A 27952-nucleotide genomic window follows, 5' to 3' on the forward strand; every position below is an offset into this window, starting at 1 on the left:
TTGATGAAGTGTTTACTTAAGGGGGCGGTTCATTAAGAATTTGTTAACGTTGGACTTGAACACATCCAAGTTGTAGTCTGGTGGGAAGCAGGCAGATTTGGAAACAATGGTTGTATGAGAACTTTACATGAATATTTGTACAGATAATTTGATTTACATATCTATCCTATCTATATAATAAGCCATTTCATGTTTCAATGTACGTTATCTTTCACAGTTTTTTGTTTTTTTACATGAGATTGTTCGATGGTGATTAATTTGATGTCGCTAAGGTAAAAAAATTTCAACTTTACTCCTTTTTGAAATGAACTGTTTCAAACACAAATTTAGTCTCCCATCGACTAACTAAAACAGTACAATTTTCAAACATTTATAGAAAATTCCTATTTCACTCACATAAATTCTTTTCAGTTGAGAACAAGACACATTAGAGTCGCATTTTGTCTTTTTCTCACAATGAAATGTTTACTTATTCCCCTAAGCAGCAGCAGTTTAGTTTTTTTTCCTTCCTTTCTCCTGACTGATAATAAACTCATGCAAACGAAGCAACATCCAAAAATGAAAGACTCATATCAAATAAAATTCTGTCTTTTTATGCTGCCCAAGAGCGCCTAAATTCGCATACTTTAATTATTTTTGTATCGAAAATGGTTCTCAGTTTGAGTGTCACACGTCAACCATGGCCAGTTATTACTATGACTCTTTACCATTGCCACAAAAAAGTGACATTCATTTCATTTATTTAAAGAATATTTAGTTTGATTATTTTATCGATTACTACAAAAAATATTTGTTTTTAAAAAGAATTGCTATAAATTAACAAATAAAGAGGAATCAAATTTTATTTATTCAAAAAATATTTTACTAACAATGGCAATTATTTTTTTGATTTCCCAGAATAGCCAACGAAATAAAAAAGGTGAACAAATTAATATACAACAAATAACTGTTACAAAAGTCAAACTAAGTTACTCTTCTAACTACCAGAATAAGTTTATTTGCATTTTAATTTATTTTAAAGTGAGTTTTTACTTACAGATGCAGGTAGTGTAAAGCTTGTAGAGTTTGAATGAAAAACCAAATGGTGATCTCATTTGAGTTATTATAGTCAAGTTTCAATAATCGCTCAAAAAAAAAATTTTTAATTAAACAAAATATGGATAGAAGCGCATCCAATAAATGTCACCAATCATGTGAAAATGTAATGTTTTATTTAAATTTTTAAAATTTTCTTTGACTTTGAAAACGCAAATCTTATAAAACGAATAGATAATAAATCTACACACTCTTTAATTGAAACACCTTCAATTTCCACTCAACCAATAAAAAAAAGGAAAGACTTCTATTGTATCATGTCTGGTTTAAGACAACTGAGTTTTCATTTTTTTTTCCAATTCTGTGGGTAGTTCGCTCTACTCGCCAGGCAATCTTTTTTGTTTTGGATAGCAGGTTGTATATTATAGCATCAAGTGATAATTTTTTGCGCATTTGCTCAAGCGCTTTTGATCTGTGATCTCGATCCTTGTCAGGAGTGGTTGTTGTTGTTGTTGTTGTCCTAACAGACAACTTAGACAATTAAAATAAAATTAAAAAGAAAAACAAATAGGTGAATAGAAAAAATTAACACATTTACTATAAATACACTTGACTAATCCTCAACAACAATTACAACAACAACCATCCTGAAGATGATCGGAATCATCAATCGAAAGTGCTTGAGCAAATGGTAAAAAAACCTATCATTTGGATAGAGCGAATCAGACATAGAATCAGAAAAAATGAAAACTCAGTCATGTTCAACCAGATATGTTTAGATAACGACTTGCTGGCAGATATATATATATATGGTCAGGGTTGTGAATTCTGTGATAGAAGCGTTGATTGAATTTTAAAATAAAATATGCATGAAATATGTTTGAAAGCAAAATTACAATGCAATATTATGAAAAATAAACAAATTTATTCCTTTAAAATTAATATTTCAAAGTTATACTCTTTCCTTAGAATTTTATACATTTTTCTTTCTTTTTTTGTTTTTAACTTTCTTGCCACGATATTAAGTTGAAGAAGAAAAAAATCAGTAAGTAAAAAGTTTGTGTGTTGTTGGTCTGCAGTGTTATTACAAAATGTCAAAAGAATACATTGGCAATATCAAAGTCAGGGTTGTGAATTCTGTTATAGAAGCATATATTGAAATTTAAAATAAAATATGTACGAAAGTATGTTTGAAAGCCAAATTACAATGCAATATTATGAAAAATAAACAAATATTTGTTTAAAATTAATATTTTGGAGACAGACTCCATCCTCAGAATATTATACATTTTTTTATTTTTATTTTTTGCCATGAGGTTTAGTTGAAGAAAAAAAATCAGTTAGTGAAAAGTCTGCATGTTGTCTGTTTGCGGAACATATCTGAGTATATACAGGGTGACCCAAAAAAAAAAGAAGCTAAATGGAGGCCATCTAGAACATATGCTGTAGAACAGAGAAAAAAAAGGCCAAAGACCCTAGTGTTTCGATGTGATGTTTTGAATATAATAAACTAGTTATGACCAAAGTTTCATTTCATTCGGACAAAACACGAAGAAACGGGGTCTAATTAGAGTTGGGGCCCGTTTTTTGGGGGGTCACCCTGTATATATATATATATATATATATATACACACACACTCAGGTATATTCCGAAATTACATAAATATAGATATATTATAGTCCTTTTACATATGCAATCCTGAAATAACCTTCCTTCTTGTCATAGACAATTTTTAGTTATTCACTCCTGAAACCCACTTAATAGGCAAAATGTCAAGCATTTTGGTCTTCCTTTTTCCATTTTTAATTCATATTAGAAAGCTCACTTAGTATTGTCAGGTAACAAAAGAACTTTGTACTTTTCAACTATGTATAACCATTTTTATAATACTCTGTAATTTTCAAGATTTTAATCTCTCTTAAACTCCTGCTACTAATCCTCTCCACTTATCTCTTTTCTCATTCTTTCTTACCTCATTATCCAAAAGATTCAATTTGAAATGCAAGATTATCAGTTTTAGTGTATATTTCACATGCAATATGGAAGGGAATGCTTATATATATATATATATATATTAAATGAATTCAATACACTTAACTTAGAATAAGACATCTGGATTAAATTAAAACTCGCCCAATATAGATATTACAACATATAACTAGATCAAATGCGAGCGGGTGAATGTGTGCATGCATGTGTATGGATGAGCTTGTCGTTGTGCGACTGGACGTACGCAGTCTAACCACCAATTAATCACCCAAAGTTATCGCCCTTAGATTAGTTATTTAAGTAGTCTCCCCTTATGAAATTAAATTTAAATCAGTTGTTAAATAGTTTCTTCAACGAGAACACAGAAAAAAAATACTAAACAATAATTATTTTAAAAATATAAATCAATCAGAAATACACATAAATAAATACTTAAATAAACAATGCTCAATTTATGAAAATCCCACACTAAAAAAATTATATAAATATATTGAAATTGAATAAAATAAAATATTTAAATGTTTCAGGTCATTTTTTTGCGAGACTGTTAGTGCTTACATAGGCGCGTTTGATTTAAAATTGAACACATATCTGATGAAGAAATCTATCTCGAAATATTATACATTCAGACCTTGATACAGGTAATCACGATGAAAATATAAATAAAATGTGTGTATGCAATGTATAAATATATATTTTCAGTTTGTGTCTTTCTCTTACACCTCTGCATTGTACTGCTTTCTACAAATTACATTTAATTACATACTAAACAATGCTTCAAACTACATTAACTTCATATATATATATATATATATATATATATATATCCCACTTTTAAGTTGAGCTTTAGTAAGTGAACAAACCGTTACATGAGAAATATTTCTTCATGACACAATCAGGCACTCTCTGCAGTAAATAATGCAAATGTAAAACATATCAAGTATTATAATTTATCCTACTTTGCACAAAGCCAGCAGTTAGATTTTGAATCTCAGCATGAAACAATCAATATATGTACCAAAACTGAAAAGAAGTGATTGATATATATATACAGTGATGATCATATTTATTGGCACAGTAAAATAAAAGTTAAATTTTGTCTAATAAATTCTAAAAAAGGGATTAAATTAAAGAAAATAACAAAGTATATTATGTATTTTTAACTGGCCTTTCCGATGCAGCAATCGGATTTTAGAAAAAATAAATAACAAAGGAACAACAAACATAATTGCAAAAAACCCTTGTTCAAAATTATTGGCACGATTTATTTAATAATCAATTGTATAGCCTTTGGCCTTGATTACCTTCCTCAGTCGCTTTTCATAGTTTACAACCAAGTTGTTGCACTCTTCAGTAGTAATTTTAGCCCACTCTTCCTGACAATAATCCTCCAATTGAATAAGATTCTTAGGCTTCCTTTGCATTACCCTCAATTTTAATGTTCTCCATAAATTTTCAATTGGATTAAGGTCTGGGCTTTGTGATGGCCACTCCAAAACATTAATATGATTGTCCTCAAGCCATTTCTTAGTCAGTTTAGCCGAATGCTTTGGGTCATTATCTTGCATGAACCACCAACGACGACCAAGTGAGAGCTCTTTAGCAGAGTCTTTCAGGTTTTCATCCAATATTTTAACATAATCTTCCTTTTTTATGCTACCTGTGACCTTAACAAGTCGCCCTGGTCCAGAGGCAGCAAAGGATCCCCAAAACATCAAACTGCCTCCACCGTGCTTCACTGTAGGTATGGTGTTCTTAGGCAGGAAAGCTTCGCCAGATTTTCTGTAAATACAAGACACTTTATTATGGCCAAATAACTCTATTTTCGTTTCGTCAGTCCATAGAACACGTTTCCAGAATGCAACATCTTTATCAATATGACGTTTTGCAAAGGCTAGCCTTGCTTTCAGGTGCATAGGCTTCAATAAGGGAGTCTTTCTCGGACGACATGCTTTTAAACCAGCTCTCTTCAAAACTCTACCAACTGTATGTCGAGATACATTCACTCCAGAGGTGCTCTGTTCATCAACAATCTCCCCAACAGAGATCCTTGGGTTTTGTTTTACTTGTCGAACAATTTTCCGTTCATCTCTTGGGGAAAGAATCCTTTTTCTCCCTCTACCCTCTAAACTCATAACGTCGCCTTGCGATTTGAACTTGTTTATTATGGCTCTAACAGTGGATTTGGGAAGGTTTAGCTTCTTTGAAATCTTATCATAGCCCTCCCCATTGGTATGGCATGCTACAACAAGCTTCCTGACGTCTTCGCTGTGTTCCTTAGTTTTAACCATGGCGATTGAAAATTATAATTTAGTCACTTATAATAGTTTAAATAAATCGCTATCTAAAAATTATCTGAAAAAAATTATTCACTGAATTAGCGTTAAACAAGCATAATATGGCTATAAAAAAGTTCAGAAAGCACGTAAACCGGAAATTGATTGATATTATACTGATACGAAAAGAAAAACAAAGCCGTGCCAATAATTTTGAACAAGGGTTTTTTGCAATTATGTTTGTTGTTCCTTTGTTATTTATTTTTTCTAAAATCCGATTGCTGCATCGGAAAGGCCAGTTAAAAATACATAATATACTTTGTTATTTTCTTTAATTTAATCCCTTTTTTAGAATTTATTAGACAAAATTTAACTTTTATTTTACCGTGCCAATAAATATGATCATCACTGTATATATATATATATATATATATATATATATATATATATATATATATATATATATATTTATACACACATACACACAAAAACTATTTTAGAGTCTAAACTTGTTTTTGATTAAGACTCTAAATATGAAATCTTGAAAATATGATTTTAATCTAAAATCTAATCTGTTGACATAAGACGTTATTCAGATACATTTTTAATTCCATCATTTTTTTTGTTGAGGCTATAAACACTACAATGAGTATTTTTTTTTTATTTGTTCTTGCAGACTTTGTATATCTATTTCCGTTTTTATATTTTTTCTTCTCAGAATTTTTCTATATAATAAACTTACTTTAGAACCATGTCTCTGAGAAATGGTTTAGTGGCTTTCTGCTATTCAATGAAACATATGCAAGACATACCATAAGGAAACTTCAGAAGTTTGCATAGAAAATATAAAAAAATGATTTACGAGTGTGAATCGATTCCATCTCTGGCATTTGAAATGAGTGATGGTATATGTGCATTTTAATTGAGCTTACAATTTGAAATATCATTTATAAAATAGATACTTCAATAGTATATACTTTTTTAGAATATTAATATATATATATATATATATATATATATATATACACACACACACACACAAAAAAAATCATACCAATAAAATAAAAATAAAATGAAACTAAATATTTTCAGCAGGACAAAAAAATATAACTGTTCCAAAAGAGAAAACTTACTTGACCAAGATGGCTGCCAGGACTCTGGATGATGACCAGATATACTCAAACAAATTTTCTTGTTCACCTCAAATCGTCCATTTGGCTAAGGTTAAAACAAGAACAATATTTTATCAATATTCAATATTTTCAAAGTCTCCCCTTTCCTCCTATAATTTTCAGAAGAGAAAAATGCATATTTATAATTAGACATTTCAAAGAATGATCAATTTATTTAACTAAACTACATAGTATTGCTAACATATAAAAATATATGATGAATAAATCTAGCAATTAATATAAAAATAAATTCAAATGAATCAACATATGATTTTTGGTCAGCTCGATTCTGTTGCTGTCATTAGTTTTCCCATTTTAACCTATATAACCTTTGACCTTCTTCAAGTGTATATTGTTGAACTTGAGAATCTTTAAAGCTAAACATGTATCAGCGGTGTAATGGTTAAAGGTGTTGATTGATAGTCTTCTAGAAATTGAAGTGATACTAACTACAAAGGTCAGAACAATATATCATCCAAAACTTTGTGAAAATAACATCCAAGATGATAATAGTAGTCTTAATATAAATCAATTCTCAACTTAAAATCTGAAACAATGTCATTGCGTTATCAAAAAAAAATTGTTTCTTTTTTTGTTCTTTTTTCTTTTTTTGTTACATAAAATTCTTGTTCTATAGTTTTGGGGATATTTCTCATACATTCTGGTACTTATGCAAATAAGGACCACGTTATCACTGATATATTGTAGACACGTTATGCAAATCGCCAGGTGTCGAATGAAAACATTGTTTTTTACTAAAAATAATGACTAATATTCAAAACGATAGCAAACAGTTAAAAATTAAAAAACATAATTATAAGTGAAAACAGTCCATGTATGATAATTTCAATACAAAAAAAAAGGTACTTGTACAGTTTACAAACAGTACAAACAGAGTATTATTAAGAAAGCCATTCTTAACATAAGGGTTTTGTTGTTTTTACTATTCTGTACTTTCACTTAATTTAATAAACAAAAGATATACCATTTGCTAATGTTTTTTTTATCATTATGAGAGTACAATTACAAATAATTGGAAGTTTCTATTTATAAAAAGGGGTGATAAGAATTGACCAATCAAATGGAACCATGCTCTGTTAGCAACCAATCAGAAACCGGAATCACTCCATAAAATATAGTGAATCTTAAAATTCCCGCACATAATTTATTACCTTCACATGGGCAGGGAACTCTGCTCTTTGCCTCAAGACTTATTCAGATTGGCTATCTACCAGAAACTATTCTTCATCTTCATTTGCCAGATTTATAATTCAAACATGGATTGATACTGCCATTTTGTTTGAAAAACATTTCTATTCTAAAACTAAAATGGCTTATAACTCAAAAGCTACATCTGCAGTCTAAGCAAACTAGTAAAACCCTGACTGACCAGGTAGCTGTAGATAGACCGTACACGTGGCAACAAGATTCAGTGCCCTTTCATGCCTGTTGGGATATACAGCATAATCATGTTGACATAATGGTTCTCATTAGATCACTAAAGTTAAGCAACGTTGAGCTTGATCAATACCAGGCGTTGTGCGTAGGAGGATGTTGACACCTCCCTGCAAGAACTGCAACAATTTAACGTTGTCATCTCGTCTGACAGAGATATACATGCGACTTAGGACTGTTTGTGAATTTAATATTCCCTTGATACTTCCTCCTTTGGAGGAAGTCAGTTCAACCCACCTAGAGTGAATGCTGTTGACATACACACCAATTAGAATATCCAGTCCTGGTTGTCAGAATTTCATATTTACCAAATAGCTAACCCCCCAGCTCGCCTGACTGCAAACCCTTTGAATTCTTTGTGTGCAACGTGGTGGAATGAGGTCTCATCAGATCCAACTGCAACACATAGAACGAACTAAAGGCTGGGATCACTAGAGGCTTTCCGGATCTACGTCTGGAGACAGTGATGAAAACCTGTGGCTAGTTTCAAGACCGCTTTGAGACTGTCATCAAAGCCAATGAGGAGTTGATCAAGTTAAACTGAAGAAATCATTAAGACAACCTCATCCAAGTTTGATTAATCTTTTTTCTTTTTTTTTTTTTTTTTTCAGAGCATCAACCTTTTTCAGGTTATTTAATGCCAAGTCTGGTGTTTTTATGCTTCAAATTCTTTATATCTTCAAATATTTGGTTTGATAGTTTTGTAGAGAAAAATTGCTGTTTTTGTCTTTATAGAATATGATAGAGTTTTACAAAGGAAAAAGAAAAAACAATAACATCAGTGTTTGGTGCATTTTAGGTCAGGAAATCAATATCTTCAGATAGCCTGATTTGGTAGCACCAAAAATGAATCCATGTTTAATTTCTTCAACCAGCATGTAGGAAAGGTCAGGAAGGAATTGTGAACAAATATAATCTGCATCCTGTATATTAAATTGCCTTGAATAGAACTCAGATCAGAAATAACTAACAAAGATTAAAAAATTAAGCTTTATGTTTGGAGAAATTGAAGACTAAAGTAAAATACATACAAGTACAGGATTATGAGACAATGGTAAAAGATGACATTTTATTTAGAAATGAGCCGAAGAACAAATTATCATGTAGCTCTGAAAATAATAGTTAATGTCTGGATTAAAAATATAATGAAGAATAAAATAGCTTATGTAAAAATCGTCTGAATTGTTTAATTGTAATTATGTAAAGCGCTCTCCAGCGATCCCCAATTCGGGATCTCCCATCTTAGGTCAGCAGAGGTGGCCTCTGAACCTGTTGAAACTGCAATGGCCGATGATCGTCTTCTCCATAGCGCTTTAACAAAATTCTCAGCATCACAGGCTTCATGTTGATTTCCGCTGAAAATCAATTAGCTTCGCATGCAAGCCAAAAAGGGAGACAAACTCAGAGAGGTTCTAGTCTAAGACGATATTTTGATCTTTTCACAGAGGCCTGAAGAGCAATTTGTACATTTGACGGAAGTATTTGAGAGGTTATGCCAACATCAATTGAGAATAAAATTGCCCAAGTGTCAGTTTCATAAGAAAGAGAAAAAGTATTTGGGATTTGTAATTAATGAGTCGGGAATAAGACCTGATATAGACAAAGTGGAGGTTATCAGGTCTCTGCCTGAGCCGAAGACGGTGCAACAAGTGCGAGGGTTCATTAGGATGATCGGCTATTATTGCCGGTTTATACCTGCGTTTAGTCGATTGGCTGCTCCCATAATAGCGTTAATGAAAAAGCATGCCCATTATAATTGGATCCCAGAATGTCAGAATTAACGATTCAGTCAGACAAAATAATGAGAATCTATCGTTAGACCACCTAGAGCAGTTCTGTCCAACCTGGCAAAGTAAGCTTTGTTTCTCATCATGTTTGTATGCAATACAAGCATTTTTGTTTTGTTTTTGGTATGTAGTGAAAATGGCTTTGGATTGTTTATACAAACAGAAATATTATGCCGAAAGCAAATCAATTTGAAAATACATTTTTATGATTTTATTATGCTTGATACAGTTGAATGCCATTAGACATGGTATCATTCCTTTCATAGCTCAAAACTGGGAGATGCTGATTTTACAAAACAATGCAAGATCCTTATAAATGATAAAAATTTTAATCAAGATTAAATTTTTCCAACTGAAACTTTTCAAGTAATAATGAAGACTGCATCAAAAAGGGAAAAGATCTGCTCTTGTCCAATATGCCACTCATATTGAAAAACAAAATGTGTCTGATGTACATGTCCATGACTGAACAAAAATATCACATTCCAAAAATCACATAAAAATAAAACTGTGATCAATTTAACTAATAAAGTCAAATTTTATGAGCAAGTGAAAAGAATCTGTTCTACATAACCATAGTGAAGAAAAAAAGAGAGATAACTCAATAATTCAAACTTGTCAGATTAGCCTTGTAAAGCCTACAATTTCACATCCATTGCTTCAAATTGTTTTAAAATGATTTTCTTCATAAAACTACTTGATCAATTAACGTTTTATATCTGGAATATGATCTTTTCGTTCCGCCACAGGTGTGTACATCATTACGAATCTTCTACATTTTTTTTTTTTTAATATACGAAAATTCTGGACCACCACCACCAAAAGAAAAATCAAATGAAACTAATTTAAAAGATTTTGTAGAGAACTGCTGTGGCCAATCTAGTGGTAAACTCTTGTTTTTTGGGGTTTTTTTTTGTCTGGCTTAATTGTAATAATTAAAATTAATTAAACCCTCCAACATGACTTTACAAAATCCATTTTTCATCAGGGCAAACTCAAAGAAAGAAATAGAGATTGTCTGCTTACCGTAAGTATGATAATGCTTGGCGGTTTCATCGGATAATCTGGCGGAAGCACAATCCGGCCATGAAACACACCTCCATCAAACTCAGTATCACCAGGTCCACGGATTGTAAAATGCCATTCAAATAAATTGTCCTAGAAGAAATAATATAAAAAAAAACATTCATAAAAATTTAAGAATTTTTTTTATCTATTTAAATTGTATTGGCTTCTTATTTCTTACTTCCATTTATACAGAGTGCAACATAACACCATTCTTATCCTTTTTTAATGCCCAATTGTATATGGTGGGTGATGATTAATACTACTTTTTCTTTACTTTTAATGAATGAGTATTAGAGTAGATTGAAAATTAATACGATGCATTAAAGTAGTTAAAGAAAAATGTCCAAGAAATAGAATTAAGTCGTTATGCCGCATCTTATACACTGAATTTCTTAAAATATGCACATGAGTCCATTCAATGCAAGGAGTACCTTCTTACGTAACAAAATCCGTTGATGCGATCATATTTTTTTAAAGTTTATTTTTAAACTAACCAACTAATTTATGCATAAACCGGACATAAATAGTGATCACTCCTCATCTGAAAAATGAGACAAAAATTACATGATATTCCTTCAAAATGTAGCTTTATGACAGAAGAGAGATGGACCCAACTAAAAAAAGTTATTGCCTTCAACAGTATGACTGCAACAACCATCAAGTCAACTGAACAACAAACATAAACCGAATGCTTCCATTTACACAACTCAACAGTCGATGTGATCCAACATGGTACCAAACTCAGCATGGTCCTGAACAATGCCATCTATATGACTCAACACGATGCAAACAATTCCATCAATACAACAAGACATAACCAGAGCAAGCTCAGCAGTTACTTGCTGAATTCATGCTCATCACAAGAAAAAAAAAAAAAATAGCAACAATATTTGGCTCTTATTCAGGTTAATGCACAAGTGAAATATGGCAGTTAAAAATTAAATAAACAGAAAAGTTATGAATATATTTACTTATCTGTCAAAAGTGTAGGTGTACAGTAAAAAAAAAATAAAAATCACAGAATATCAAATAGAAGTTTATAAAATAAAATTTACTATTAAGTTTACAAACTTTGAACCTGTTTCCCACTTGACTACAACCTGGATGTCTTCAAGTCCAACATAAACAAATTCCTGATGAACCGCCCCTTAAATAAGACACTTTATCAAATCTCAACACTAACGTACTGTACACACAATAACTCTTATCCCCGAGTGGTTTCCAGGCCTTGATAAATGATGACCACCTTGTCAAAAAAAAAAACAAACACATGGAGTCTTCTCACTAGAAAAGGGGAGATAATCTTCTACAACACTGGCTTAAAGACACAATGGCATCGCTTCAACATAGAATCGGACACATTCGAAAAAACTGATTTTTTTAAATTTTTGTTTTTTAATATTAGGGGAATTCTGAGCACGAACCATTTGTTTTATTACTTTACACTATTGTATTTGTGATTTCAATAAAATAATTCAGTGATAAAATAATTTTATGTGTTATAGTTGTAGTGATCACACAACAATTTTCTTGATATAGAAAGATGAAGCCAATAAATATCATGCTAAATGGTTTGATTTGAACATTGCTTTTTGGGTACTAAAAATCATCAAACTCTAAACGAAAGAAACTCATAAAAGAGAAGACTTACATCCAAAGGTTGGGCATAAAACAGCTCGGTTGGATCCTTCAGTTCCTGAGCTTCCTTCATAAGCCGCTTCACAGCTGAAAATGAAAAAAGAAATTTTGATTAAAAAGTTGGAAAAAATGATATAAAAAATAAATTCCACTTTTGTCAGCAAAAATTAAAAGTTTTAATGATTTCTTATATGAAAATTGTAGTTAAAAAACTGACATATTTAAATAAGAATATTTGATCCTTGTCCAGAATATATATTAAAAAGAAAAGAAAACCTGCAGCATGATGAAATAAAAGTATCAGATTCCAAAAATTATGTAAATTGATTAAGTAGTTTTATTTTTAACTAAAAAAAATCAAATTTTATTAGTAAAAGAGAAAAATGACTGTTTCGTATCACCATCTTCAAAATATTTTAAAGAAATAACTCAATAATAATTCAAACTCGCAAGACTTTTGCTATATTGTCTACGAATTCCAATTAATCACTTAAAAATGATTTTCTTTATAAAAATAAAATTACTTAATTTATATGATTTTTCAGAATATGATATTTTCTTTCATCATGGGTACAATTTTTCTTTATTGTTATTTAATTTTTGTTTTTTTAATATGGGGGAATTCTGGACAAGAACCAAATATTTAAAATAAATTAGAAAGATTTTCAGATAGAGACAGGTAAATCCTAGGTTATCTCCCCTACAATAGCTCATACTACGTGAATAATAATTAACAACATTTGTACTATTTAAATATTTCTGAAAAGGTGAAATATTTCTTAGTTTGAGGGACATTTTTCAGTTCTAGGAAAGAAAAAGCTTGATTTTTCAAGATCACCAATACTTACTTCATTTAATTAACCAGTTATCCAAACGTTTTGTTCAATTTTGAACAAAAAGCTAATGATTATTGTTGGACTGATGAATTGGAATCAGGAATTCGTTTCACTTATGTATAAAACCAGAAGCATTAGTTATTGGACCACTATCTCCCTCCTTCATAACTAGGACTATGACAACAGCATATTCTTTTCCTTGTTTGGATTTTCAGGTATATATCCATTGATATCTTATATGCTTTTATGTAGAGTGATGTGGTTCTCGGTTGATTAATTGTGTCTGTGTCGGATATATACTCAAGAGTCAAAATAATGAAAAGAATATGCTGTTGTCATTATTCATAGGCAATGCATATGAATGTCATGAAAACTAAAAGGCAATATAAAGATGTGAGCATGAACTCAGGAAAATTCAGCTCGTATTGTCTTTTATTATGCAGGTTTTGTTTTCAAGTTTATACTTATGACCTTGAAGGACCTTTTAAACAAAATAAAATGCTCTTTATGTGAAGACTATCTGATTTATAAGGAGATTTTGCTTCCAAAAATTCTCGTAATATAGACGCTACCTGACATATAACAAGTTTTTTCAGGAATACCTACTTTTAAGTTGGGATATATGAATCATTAAATTAAAATAAGGCATTTTGCTTTTAAACATTTTTTTCCTTTTTTCAGGTCAACTTTTAAAGAAATAATTCAACATTTTTAACAGAAATCATGAACTTACGATATTTGAATAAAAAAATTAAGCATGTCACAAGAATCTATCTATCTACTACTATAAAGAAAAAAGAACGGTGTGTGTGTGAGTTCGTTCCCTATGGACCCCTAAATTGTTAAGCTGATCTTTTTTTTTTTTTTTTTAATTTCACACAAAGGTATTTGATGTGGCTGAGAGTGTTCTTACATAGGTTTTGTATTGGAATCCATCTGATAAGTATCAAAATTCGATAATCAAAAAAATCTGATTAAAGAAGGTAATCAGATTTTGACCAAAGTTAACACTTTTATACAACCTAACAGTGCAAGAATATTTGAGAAGTTTTATCACCACACAAACACAGAGCCCCCAATCTTTAAAATCAATTAAGACAGGAGCAGATTCCAAATGAACGTTTCCTTTTAGAGCACAATCCAACCATAATACTTGACTTTTGTACATTTAACTTGAATTCAAATGATTATGTAAAAATAATTTCATAAAACCAACAGTTGGTTATTTGATAAGACATAGACGCATTCGAAATGAATGTTTCTGTTTAAAGCACAACTGAACCATAATACTTGACTTTTGCATTTTAAACTTTAAGTGAAGTCATTATTTACAGATAATTTTATAAAATCAACAATAGATTCTCTACAGTGCAATGTTGACTACAATGTATTATGGACTAAGTCACTGTGGGGAGGCATGTAAAACTTCCTGCCAGTACACTGTGTAGGTGGGGGGGGGGGGCTTACTAGAACATGCAATCAATCAATTTGATTTAAAAAAAAAAAAAAAAAAAAATGGGTGATTTCACCTATTTTGATAACAATAAAAGTATGGGAGAGTTGAGCCGCATTCAATTCCAGACAACGTTGAATCTCCCTAGTAGTTATACATATATATTAACTAAAATATACTTAGTTATTAAGATTATTTAAGAAATGTATGATAATTTCAATAAAAAGCTGGGCAATGTTGGCAGCTGGTTTGGCTGCCTCATACCCAAAGTTATAATCTTCAAAAGGAAGAAATTTAAAAATAAAAAAAAGTTTAGTATTCCCCTCTTATGTTTTCTTTTATTTTGAAAAAGGATACAAATTGTCAAAAAGCAATTTGGCTCAAGTCAGTTATCAGCCACAATTGAAACTGATTTGGACAGTTTTTTTGTTTTTTTGTTTTTTAATATATAAAAAGGTTAAAGTCTACCGAGATAAACAGTTTGCTAAGGTCCTATTAATAGATTCTTTCACACAACATTATATTTTTCTCAAAGTTTAAAATTCAAACTATTTATTGAAATGTAAATTGGAAAAACAGGTTATAAGAAACTATTTAAAAAAAAATATTAAATTTATTTCATTAATGAGATTTCTAAATAGAGACAGGTTTATTTTTTCATTATTCTTTATACTGGACATTTATTGGAAAAAATTTTTTTAAATATTAAACATGACACACAATGAGATTTGTTTTTTCTTACACAAATAGATTTATATAAATATTATCTAATATGTCCGGGTTATGGAGGAAGTGACTTTCTTTCCCCATTTATCAAAAAGCCAGCACTCAAAGATATACAAAAAACATAGGTCATACCACAGTCTGGTAGATCTTGAACTTGAGAAACCGATATATACTAGACATTTTGATTCCATTAAAAACGAACAAAAGTTGTATCCCGTTAACTTAGAATGAATAGCTCATTTTTGCATTAAATACTAATCTCTATTATTCTCTAATTGTGCATCAAACAAATACTATGATACTTAGTTTGTTGCACCTTATCATAACAAAGATCCATACAAAATTTAAATCAGATCAGCCCAGTAGTTTCTTAAAAAAAAAAAAAGTGGAATGAACAAACAGACAGAAATATACTAGATATGCGTGTGTGGTTTTTGTATTTTTTCATTAAAAGCTAAAATGAGGTTATTGATAAAAAAAAAAAAAAAAAGAGGAAACACTCAACAAGATAATGAATGATATAATATCTACTAAACCAACTTTAACCTTTTGACTGCATTTTTCAGATAAATATTTGGAAATTTCAAAATATTATATTTTGGATTTGGTAATTTTTGAAAAAAATATCTTTTGTGATGTCATCCATTTTCACATATTTCTTTTGTTTTTTTCTTCATCTGCTCTTTCACTTTTGTATATTCCTCTCCCACCAATCTTTTCGCTCTTTTCTTCTTTAATTATTTGTAACATTCGCCTCATCCCACTATCATCATCATCCCTCCTTTATTTATATCATTCACTTGTCATCAATTTTCTAAGTGTGCATCGTGACAGACAAGCACAATCCAAGTTTTTGAACTATACTAGACCGCCTATGACCTGTTGGGTCAGTACCCTGGAAAATCTCATCAGTATGCCCTGTATTTAAGAATTCAGGTGATCGCTCATCCCCCTCTCAGTATAGGCCAATAAGTCTCCTGTGCGTCATGAGTAAGTTGCTAGAATCTGTGTTAAATACAGAAGTAATCAAACATCTCAACAAAAATAACCTTCTTAGTGACACTCAATATGGTTTCCGCTCTGCTAGATCTACAGCAGATGTCCTTACAGTTATATCGCATAGGATTAGCAAATCTCTCGATGGTGACAATCTTTCTAGGGCAATTGCTCTTGACATATCTAAAGCCTTTGATAGGGTATGGCATAAAGGTTTACTTCATAAGATAGCTAGCTATGGTATAGCTGGAAAAGTCTTCTCAATTATTAAATCATTTCTTTCTGATAGGTTCATAAGAGTAGTAGTTGAGGGGCAAAAATCAGAAGCTCACAGTATTAATGCCGGTGTCCCTCAGGGATCCATCCTGAGCCCAACTCTTTTCCTGATCTACATTAATGATCTTCCAAATCATATCCTTACATCATTTGTAGACATTTATGCTGACGACACTACCATTTATGGTACCACATCTAAGACAGTAAACGACCAAGTTCTCTCCAATTCTCTCTCTTCTGATCTTGAGCACGTAGTACAATGGGGAAAGGAGTGGCTGGTTACTTTTAATCCATCTAAAACCAAGCTTCTCTCTTTACATCATCAACATTCTAATCCACATTTGTCATCAATTGAAATGAATGGCTCTCGTCTTCAGGAGGCCTCAAGTTTTGACAAGCTTCTGGGCTTGACCATTACTCCTGATCTTAAATGGAACACATATATCAAATCTGTTGCCAAGGCCGCTGGAAAAATGGTGGGATCTTTCTATCGATCCAGTAGATATCTCACTGCTGATGCTATTCTTTATCTATATAAGAGCCAGGTACGTCCAAGGATGGAATACTGTTGTCACATCTGGGCAGGAGCTGCTAGAAAGGACTTGTCCTGCCTTGATAGAGTTCAAAATAGACTTTGTAGCCTCGTAGGAGATGTCCTTTTCTTTTCGCTGCAACCTCTATCTCACAGAAGAGATGTTGCGAGTTTGTCTCTGATGTATCGTTATTTTCATGGAAAGTGTTCAACTGAGCTTCAATCTATGGTCCCCCCTCGCCAAACTTTCACAAGAAACACTCGTCTAGCTGTAAACACTATCAATAATTTCCCCCTCTCTTTATCTGTGCCTAAACCTAAACGTAGATTCCATGAACAAAGCTTCTTTCTAAGAACTGCACGCCTGTGGAATTGTCTTCCGTTTTCCTGCTTTCCGGCTGACTACAATATGGTTGTGTTCAAGTCTAAAGTAAATAAGTTCTTGATGAGCCGTTCCATATAAGTTATTAAATTTACCAAATTTTCATTACTAATGATTACTATATTGACCAATTTCTACTGTACACTCTTTAACCCTTATCCTTGAGTGGCCTCTTGGCCTTGATAATGTGGTGATGCCTTTGTAAAAAAAAAAAAAAATAAAAAAAAATAATAATAATTTCTTAACTTTGATATTGATTGGCAAAGTAGTAGAAACCAACAGTTGTGGTTGCTGCTGATTTCACACATATGTCTACAGCTTTTACCAACTACCATTCATTTTTTTATTTTTTATGACATCATCTATTTTGAAATCTTTTTCTATTGTATAAAAGGACAGTTGTCTGTATGTATGTACAACTAAAAGTTGGAAACTACAAAACAAAGACCCACGAAATTGGTATAGTCTTGATCAGCATTGCTGAGGATGAATAATATTAAAAATTTAAAAAAAAAGTTATTCATTCTTTGGGGGTTAACTGGACCTGCTAGTAAATACAGGGTGGGGCAGAGCAACTTGCTTATTAATTAATAATTGATATTCCAAATAAGCAAGTTGCTCTACTCCATTCTGTGTAATATACAAGACTCCAAAACTTGGCCTTTTAACTAGGAACAAAGTGTAGTATCTGTTCTGATACTACACTTCATTTTTTATGTCCTCAGTGAAGAAAAAAAATTTCTAAATTGAGATCATTTTTAATTTTTTTCAAACTGACTCATTTAGGAAAGCTAGACTTTCCCCACACTAAAAACAGACTTTGTGTCTAACTTAGCCCTCATGTAAAGTCAAATAATAGGAACTCTTATAATTGCAAAATACTTCTACTTTATTTTAAAGTCTTCTAATATTCAGACTGATTGTTGATTCTTCGAAGATTAAAATATCTGACTTTAACTCTTAACATTCTTACAAGTCTCCCTCAAACTCTGCAAACCTGATTTTTATCTTTTTTTTTTTTTTTGTTTTTTGGGGTTTTTTTTTCAAGATCTTAATGTTTTCTATAAGCTTATAACTTCAATTATTTAAACTGTATTTTGAGTTTGTTTTTGACCGATTTTAAGCATCCAACTGCTTTCAAAACAGAGATATTAACAGATTTTTAAGAGTAATGCAATGTTTTTGGAAAAAAAAATAAAAAAACAGCACAAGTATTAATCAGCTAAGTGAGTTACAGAGAAAAAGTAGTCAAACTGGCCCATTTATTGGTACCTCATTTATTGGTACCTCATTTATAACCAAGTATACCATCTTTAGGGTCCCTTATGATTCACTGCAAAGTGGCCATCAAGGTCACATAACCAGTTATCAAGCTATCGTAAATAATTTGATGTATTCAGGATAGATCTTTTATCAGTAGACAAAAAAACAGAAGTATTTATGATAATCTTTTCCACAAGTGAAAAAGTTTAACTGCAATATATAATATTAAAGAAACAATAGACAACATTAGTCTCGAGTGTTGTCAGACAATTTTTGGAAAATATCTGTAAACATGTGCTGCATATGTTTATGTTTTTGTGCTGGTGCATACGAATGGCAGACATTGCAGCGATAGATGCTTGGCTAAAATGATGGGGCACAGAGAACTGAAAATGTTCCTGGCCAGAGTTCATATATAGAGATATTTTATTTGTTTAAAAAAAATAAGTACCACATTGAATGGGAACGCCATGTTGGGATTGACTTTTGTGAAGACTCTATGGATGAATTTTAGGTCTTATTTTTGATGGATGTCGCTAGTGGTCGATCTCTGGGTATTCAAATGACAATCATACTCACAAAGGCCCAGCATCAGTAGATTACAGGAAATGGAAAGGGGAGACATTAGGAAGAGGAGAATGAAGAGGAGTAATAGTAAGTGGAAGTTGGGGTTGACCATTTGACTGAAGCAGTTAATTTTTCTGAGAGCTGCCGAGCAGTTGAGCCACTGCCTCTCTGGGCAGGTTGTGTTCTCTGTCTTAGCTAAAGAACTTTGTCAATGAAACTTGTGTGCTTCAGTCTGGTCAAGCAAAACTCATTCTGCAAGTTTGCCATTCAACGTCAGAATAGCAAGTACCACTTGTAATATCTAAAATATAAACATTATTATTTGTTTATAAACTGGGTTTGTGATTTTTGTTTTGGAGAGAGAATTTCTTTATTGCAGAGCTGATTGGATCAGACAACAACCTTGAATCAATACAAAGGATAGATCATAGTCAGTGCAGTGAATGCACAAGACCATGTCGGTACATCTAAGGAGAAATGTTTAATTATATGAAGGGAGTGGGGGAACTAAATTTCCAAGCTAACGTACACCCTTTTGAAAATCTGAGTGGCAATTTAATTACAGATATAAAACTCCAATTAAAAAATATTCTCAAACAATTCTAAAGAGTAGAACGTAGACCTTGCATTTACTTTCGACAGCTACATAACTCTAGCCTCCCTTATTTAGTCCTCACATTTCACAATCAATGTTTCTGACAAAAAAATTTACTGTTTTGTAGGCTTGAAGCACTTATTGTTGCCTAGTTTTGTTTTGTTTTTGTTTTTAACTCCTTACATCAAGTGGCTTTATACTTTGTCTGGGGCGATTTCTCTAAAAAAAAAAAACATTGAATTGATTTTAATCAGAATTTTATAAGGATGCTTGACATAAGGATAATTAGCAAAAGATATATCTTGATTTTAATTTATTTTGAGGTTTAAAGGAGGCATAAAATTGGATATAATCCATCCATTCATTTAAAAATTCATTTTTTCCTAACTTGGATTAATTATGAATCATAGATATTAAACACTGAGAAATTTTTCTTGAGGAAGTTATTAAGCCCCATATGGTGAGAGTGGAAGTTAAGCTTTAAATTGTAAAGATTGGTTTTAGAATAAGAATTTAATTTGGATCATAATTAAAATTCAAACTTTAGATAAAAAGTTTAGTAGCATATACATATATATATCTTCATTTGGTATAATGGTAAGAGTGTTCACTAATGGGTTGGTGGAGTCATATGGTACTTGATGTCTCCTTGCTAAACATCATTATAAGGGGAGGATCAAGGAAAAGTGGAGTACTTCAGGGAATTGAGTAGCACCCCCCTCTACACCTTAGTATAGCAACTAATGAAAAGAGTATTCAGGTTGCTCTCGACCATAGTCAACTACTTAGCCTTATATCTTTGTAGGGGCACATAAAAGTGGTCCAAAATGGTTCTGTCCACTGAATTAATTTTATTAATTGAGAATTTTGTTGAAACCCAAGATCAAGAAATTCTTCCCTGCACATATTCATAGTATGCCAGCAAGCAAAATCCCACTCCTACACAGTAGAGATCTTAGTTGTAAGAAAGCCATTACTCCTGATCTTAAATGGAACACGTACATCAAATCTGTTGCCAAGGCCGCTGGAAAAATGGTGGGATCTTTCTATCGATCCAGTAGATATCTCACTGCTGATGCTATTCTCTATCTATATAAAAGCCAGGTACGTCCAAGGATGGAATACTGTTGCCACATCTGGGCAGGAGCTGCTAGAAAGGACTTGTCCTGCCTTGATAGAGTTCAAAATAGACTTCGTAGCCTCATAGGAGATGTCCTTTTCTCTTCCTTGCAACCTCTATCTCACAGAAGAGATGTTGCGAGCTTGTCTCTGATGTATCGTTATTTTCATGGAAAGTGTTCGACTGAGCTTCAATCTATGGTCCCCCCCTCGCAAAACTTTCACAAGAACCACTCGTCTAGCTGTAAACACTATCAATAATTTCCCCCACTCTTTATCTGTCCCTAAACCTAAACGTAGATTCCATGAACAAAGCTTTTTTATTAGAACTGCACGCCTGTGGAATTGTCTTCCGTTTTCCTGCTTTCCGGCTGACTACAATATGGTTGTCTTCAAGTCTAACGTAAATAATTTCTTGATGAGCCGTTCCATATAAGTTATCAAATTTAACAAATTTTCATTACTAATGATTATTATATTGTCCAATTTCTACTGTACACTCTTTAACCCTTATCCTTGAGTGGCCTCTTGGCCTTGATAATGTGTTCATACCTATGAAAAAAAAAAAAAAAAAGAAAAAGTCCAATGTGAACAAGTTTTAATTGAATCATCCCCCTAAGTAATCCAAGTTACAAAATTCCCACTGTTTACTATGCTAAAATCACAATGACTAATGTATACCTATTAACCCTTATCCTTGAGTGGCCTCTGGGCCTTGATAAGTGATGACACCCATGTAAAAAAAAAAAAAAAAAAAAAAAGCCCTCTGGGTTCCTGCTTTCCCAACTGTACTGATATGCAGAAGTTCAAGTGTAATGTGAACGGACATCTTGCTGCTTAACTCCCTACATAGTATCCTTTAAACTCATGTCTCCGATAGTAGCCTCCTACATCAAAGTGGCACTGTGGGTGAAAATGGGGTGAAAATGGAATTTAAAAAAAAAGATTGAATATAAATCAAAATGAGAAATGAGAATTTTTACACTAAAAGAACACCTGGTTCTTTTTGTAGGTAGCAATAATGTCTATTTAAACAAACAAAAAAAATAGTCGATGGTTACAGATGTGTGTTGGGTCTTGAGGGACTATTTTGTTGAACACTTTCTGTGAGACAACCATCTGCTGACTTTGTAACATTTAAAAATCTCGCATGAGAAAAATCAATAAGTTTTATTTGGAAAGGGAAGCTCAATTGTTAGGTGAAAATCTATAAATTTCGTTAGAAAAAGAAAATTGCTTCAACTGACCAAATGATTTAAAAATAATTATCAAAAGAAATAGCCTGGGGGGGGGAGTAGAAATGGCAAAATCCAAATAATTAAACAAGAAATAGGATAGTAAAAATAATCATACCAAATAATAATGTTTGAGGGAAAAAAAATGAATAAATTAAGGTTCGACAGATGAATTTATCTTTGACAACTGAGTATTTTTATTTACTAGCCAAATAGAAAAGTTACTAGTCATATGCTTTTTGGAAGATGACATCTTCATTCCATGACAAGTACGTACATTTTCTGTATTGTTTTTGAATATGTGTAATTCCTAAACATGTGCTAAATTTTATGTTGAGACTTGAAGGTATAAATATTTGAATTTCTTCAGATGTTTTTTTTAAATATCCTTTGTTTAAAAAAAAAATGTATATTGTTCTATTAAATCTTTTAGTGTCTGAATAATTTAACTTTGCTCGTTTTATTAAAAAAAAAAAAAAACATTGAAAAGATATTTTTCATCCAGTAATGAGATTTGGAAGATTGCCATTGAAAGAAATAAAAATCGCCAAAAGAAAAGTGTTTTATTACTTCTAGTCGCGACTTGGAAAAAAAAAAAATCACTCGCAAATGCAACCGTATCACACGCAACATAAAGTCCCGTAAATAGTTGGAGTTTTTTGTTGTTTTTTAAGAAAGGCAGGCCTGTGGGGGGCACAAGGTATGTACAAGTTGCATCTCCATAAAAACACAATTTCACAAATACTTATAGATGTACGCTTTTTGGACTGATATGCGAATAGGTATGTCATGCACACAAACATTCATCAATATGCACTGGTTATTTTCCCTTGTCGTGGTTTCTGATTTGTCTGACAGGTGGTGTCTCTACTTCCTGTTTCGCATTTTCTATCCATTTCCATTCTCTATCTTTCTCTTTCATCCGAATCATCGATGTAGACAGACGCACAATTCTGTTTACCTCAACAGGCGATACTTTCGTTTTAAGATGAAGCAAAGGTACATTCTTTCTCAAGGTAAGATGCCACAAGTCTACAACTACATTAACGAATTTGTGTGAACACTAGATACACACACATTCACAATGAATTTATCAAAATGTTTCTTTTTCATACACACACAACGAATATACAAACATAAGTTAAAAAGCATGCTTATGCATGTACACCCACACACACTTTTTTACCTTGTTCATTTAATAAAATATATTCTAATTCTATATATTGTAAGTCAGCATTTTGGTTGTATTATTCCGAGGTCAGAGTCGTGTTATTCCTCTACATGCTAATTATCTGAAGCCAAGTTGCAGAGCCTGTATCAGAGGTTTTGAAAGGGGTCATAATCTATATATAAAAGTGAAAGTGTCTGTGTGTGTGTACATTTTCCAACGCAATAACTCTGTCAATTTTTAGTCTACAGATTTGGGAAAATCTTTGTAATCCGTTTTCAGCCAGAAATTTGGCTGTTAAGGGGTCAAAGTTCAACGATTTGACCTTTGAGAACTCTACCAAACTCCTCTGACAATTTTAGGTCTAAACACTTGAAATTTTAGATATAGGTTCCTTGGACATGGATCTAACTTAATAACTTGATTTTAGCCTAAACAATAAATGTTAAGGGGTCATAATATGGGGTCAAAATAAAAAAAAATTACCATTTTGTTTTTTGTTTTTTGGGAGGTTTTTTTGCTCAACATACACCTCCAAACACCCGGGCAACGCCAGGCTGAAATGCTAGTTATGCATAAATTCAAAGTTGGACTTTTTAATCACCAAAGAAACAACAAACATAGAAGTTTTTAAAGTAAAGAATTGGAGTCAGATAATTTGGAATTTTAGGAATCAGACCTTATACTTTCCAGCTCTACATTAAGTGGTCCGAAGAAAAGATACATTTATAAGGTATTTCAAGAAATACCATAAAAAAGTGATAAAACAGCTGTGACATGTCTGGCAAATGTTTATGTATATAAAGTAAACATAAAACTTTTTCAAAAGATAAAAGATGTTTATTGCTTGCAAAGGTGTACACATTGCATTACGCTGCATGTTTAGTGGTGCATGCAAATGGCAGCCATTGCAGGTGATGTTTGGATAAAGACATTATCACATTATTGACACACTGGTCCTCATTAGATCATAAAAGTTAAGCAACATTGAGCCTGGTCAGAACCAGATGTGTAATCATTTGGGAATACCAGGTGTTGTATATAAGAGGATGTCAACACCTCCCTACAACAACTTCCCTGACCGGGATATGCATGTGACTAGAGACCACTCGTGAACTTAATATTCCTATGAAATTTTCTCTTACAGGGGAAGTCAGTTCAACCCATTTAGGATGAATGCTGCTGGCAGAGGAGAAATAGGGTAGAGAGGCACAAAAGAAATTGCAAATATCTGATGGTGAGTTAAGTCACACAAAAATTGCCTTTTCTTTGGAATAAAATAAAAGCTTCATTAAACGGTTGTTTCATTTTACGGCATATCAACCCTTTTCAGTTATTCAATGCCAAAACCTGTTATTTTGGAAAAGATTTTTATATCTTCAAATATTTATTCTTGGTGCTTGGTTTGGTTATTTGGTGGACGAAAAATTGTTTTTACTTTGGACTTTGCAGAACATGATTGACTCTTGCAAATAGAAAGGAAAAAAAAACAACATCAATGCTTGGTGCATTTTAGGTCAGGAAGCCAATATCTTCAGACAGCCTGATCTGATAACACACCATCTCATTAAACGAGATAACATGCTGAGACTAACCTACTTAAGAAAAGTAATGTTCCTAGATTGCCTCCAGATAAACCTTTTTGAGTACACACTGTCTAGTAATGATCTCTAGTGGATATCTCGAGTAGTCAATTACTGGGTGGTTGAATGGTGACCATTGAGAAAGATCAGAATCTAAGATTTCCAGTCAAAGTACATATATATATATATATATATATATATATATATATATATATATATATATATATATATATATCAGCACTCCAAGGTCAGTTTTTGATGCTTGTTAACAGAGGGTTTATTGTATCAGATTGGAATTGTGTTTTTATTATTTTCCTTGGCCAGGATAAAAAATCTCATTTTACAAGTCTGCTATTCAACAAAAGAGTACCATTTGTAATTTTAAAAAACAAATGAATAAACATATGTAAATTGTTTATAAATTGAATTTGAATAAGAATCCTTTGTTGCAGCACTGATAGAGTTGAATTGCAACTGCGCACATGTATAACAAGATGGATGATCATGGCCAGAGCAGTAAACGCAGACATACATGTTCATAAAGACAACTTTAATACCTACTAGACACTATCCTCGAGTGTCCAACATCTTTCAGTACAGTGGTTTGTCAAGATAACCTGAAATGAGGATACTTTTCCATATCAAAAAAAAACTTGACTAAATATTCACAATCATATAATATTTGCCGCCCAAATAAGATCTCAATAAGGCTAACCCACACTGGCTTTTAGGAGGAATGGTGCAACTTCTTCAAGTAACAGTATGAAGCTGGATACTCCACTAGACTAAGTGAATTCTTCTTGTCCTGGAATCCAATAAAAACAAGAGATTACAAGAAAGATATAACATATTTAAATGGTCAGGAAAATAATGTTCTCAACTTCTTTACTAACTTAGTATTTGCAAGGTAAGAGAGACCTTTAATGTAATATTTGAATATCTATATATCTTATATAGAGATCAAGTATTAGCCCCATAAAGAGATAGGGGGTGGGGCTTGATTTCTGGGAACTTTGACTGAAGTAACATAAAAAAAAAAACATTGGTCATTTACAATCTAAAATCACTATTTATTTTTCAAGATCAGGTTTATAATTTCATACAATCCATATTTCATTACAGTTTATTGTTAACTTTTTCTTTTTTTTTTACAAAGGAGTCACCAAAGCCCAGAGGCCACTCGAAGATAAGGATTAATGAATGTACCGTGGTTCATGGGACAGTGACATAGTAATTGTTAGTAGTGGAAATTTGGTAAATTGGATTACTTAAGGGGAACAACTCATCAAGAACTTGTTTACGTTGGACTTGAAGATTACCATATTACAATTGGCCGGAAAGCAGGCAAATGGAAGAGAGTTCCACAGATGTGCAGTTCTAAAAACAAAGCTTTATTCATGGAATCTATGTTTAGGTTTAGGCACAGATAAAGAGTGGGAGAAATTATTGATAGTATTTTCAACTAGACGAGTGTTTCTCATGAAAGTTTGGATAGGGGGGACTATAGATTGGAGCTCAAACAAGCATTTGCCATGAAAATAATGATAAAGCAGAGACAGGCTTGCAACGTCTCTTCTGTGAGAAAGATGTTGCAGGGAAGAGGAAACGGAACCCTCCCACACCCTACAAAGTTTATTTTGAACTCTGTTCAGGCAGGATAAGATCTTTCTAGCAGCTCCTGCCTAGATGTGGCAACAGTACTTCATCCTTGGATGTACCTGGCTCTTATATAGGTAGAGAATTGCATCAGCAGTGAGATATCTACTACATCGATAGAAGGATCCCACTATTTTCCCAGTGACCTTGGCATCAGATCTGATGTACGTGTTCATTTCATATCAGGAGTAATGGTCAAGCCCAGGACCTTGTCAAAACATGGAGCCTCCAAGACGAGAGCCATTCATTTCAATTGATGCCAGATGGGGATCAGAGCATTGATGATGTAAAGATAGGTGCTTGGTTTTAGATGCATTAAAAGTAACCAGACACCGCTTTCCCCATTGTACCACATGCTCAGAATCAGAGAGAACTGAATATTAATTGTGTGATTATTTCTTGCAAAGGAAAGAATATTAATTAACACTATTTACAAGAGTGAACATATTTTGGTCAGGAATTAAAATGTTTTATGAGCATTCGAGAAGTTTGGTCTTAAAAGATGTGATACATTTATGAAAATGTATAATAAATTATTTTATCGATTTTTAGCCGAGAGAAGATATATTTTCACTATATTTTATTTACTGTATCATTTTTGCGCCAAAAAACTCCATTCTTGTCTACTCGTTCACATTTTGTAAACAAAACAGAAAAAAAGGGGAGGAGGAGGCCTGCGAGCAAGAGGAGAAGGAAGAGACAGAGACATTGTGGACGAAGGGTGGAAGAGGAAAGAGAAAAGAAAGCTCATAGATGAGAAAGAGAAGAGAGAGAAAGGAGAGAGAAAAGATAGAGAGAAATAAACTGTACATAGAGATAAACTGTATATAGAAAGAGAGAGGTAGATCATATATAGAGAAAGGGGACTGGAAAAAGTTGTCAACAGGCAGTGGAGCTCCGTGCTTCAATGCGACAAGACGTAAGTCAACGAAGGTTGGGGTGGTGAAGCCAGCAAAAGGCGACGGCTGCGTGGTAGCGGCGTCACGGAGGTAAATATCAATGACACAAGTCGATGTCGGCGGCGACGGTAAAAATCTGTTTTGATCAGCGGTCAAAGTTAGAATATTGACTGAAGAAAAGAATGAACCCAGCAAAGGAAAGATCAAAGGAGCAGCGAAATATTTATTATAAATCAAGGGCTTCG

The 27952-nt window shown here is 32.4% G+C and overlaps 1 protein-coding gene across 1 annotated transcript in view; it reads right to left on the reverse strand.

Moving 5' to 3' along the window:
* The window catches only part of LOC145277026 (uncharacterized), a 74280-nt gene that overhangs the window by 17004 nt on the left and 29324 nt on the right, over positions 1-27952 (reverse strand). The window contains exons 2-4 of the mRNA XM_080128629.1: positions 12435-12508; positions 10742-10873; positions 6435-6519 (exon numbers count right to left, since the gene is read on the reverse strand). Coding sequence (XP_079984755.1) covers positions 6435-6519; positions 10742-10873; positions 12435-12508 — 291 coding nt within the window. The remainder of the gene's footprint in view (positions 1-6434; positions 6520-10741; positions 10874-12434; positions 12509-27952) is intronic.

Source organism: Euprymna scolopes, chromosome 5 (assembly GCF_053919585.1).
Source record: "Euprymna scolopes isolate OS-2025 chromosome 5, ASM5391958v1, whole genome shotgun sequence".
In the NCBI taxonomy this organism is placed as follows: Eukaryota; Metazoa; Mollusca; class Cephalopoda; order Sepiida; family Sepiolidae; genus Euprymna; species Euprymna scolopes.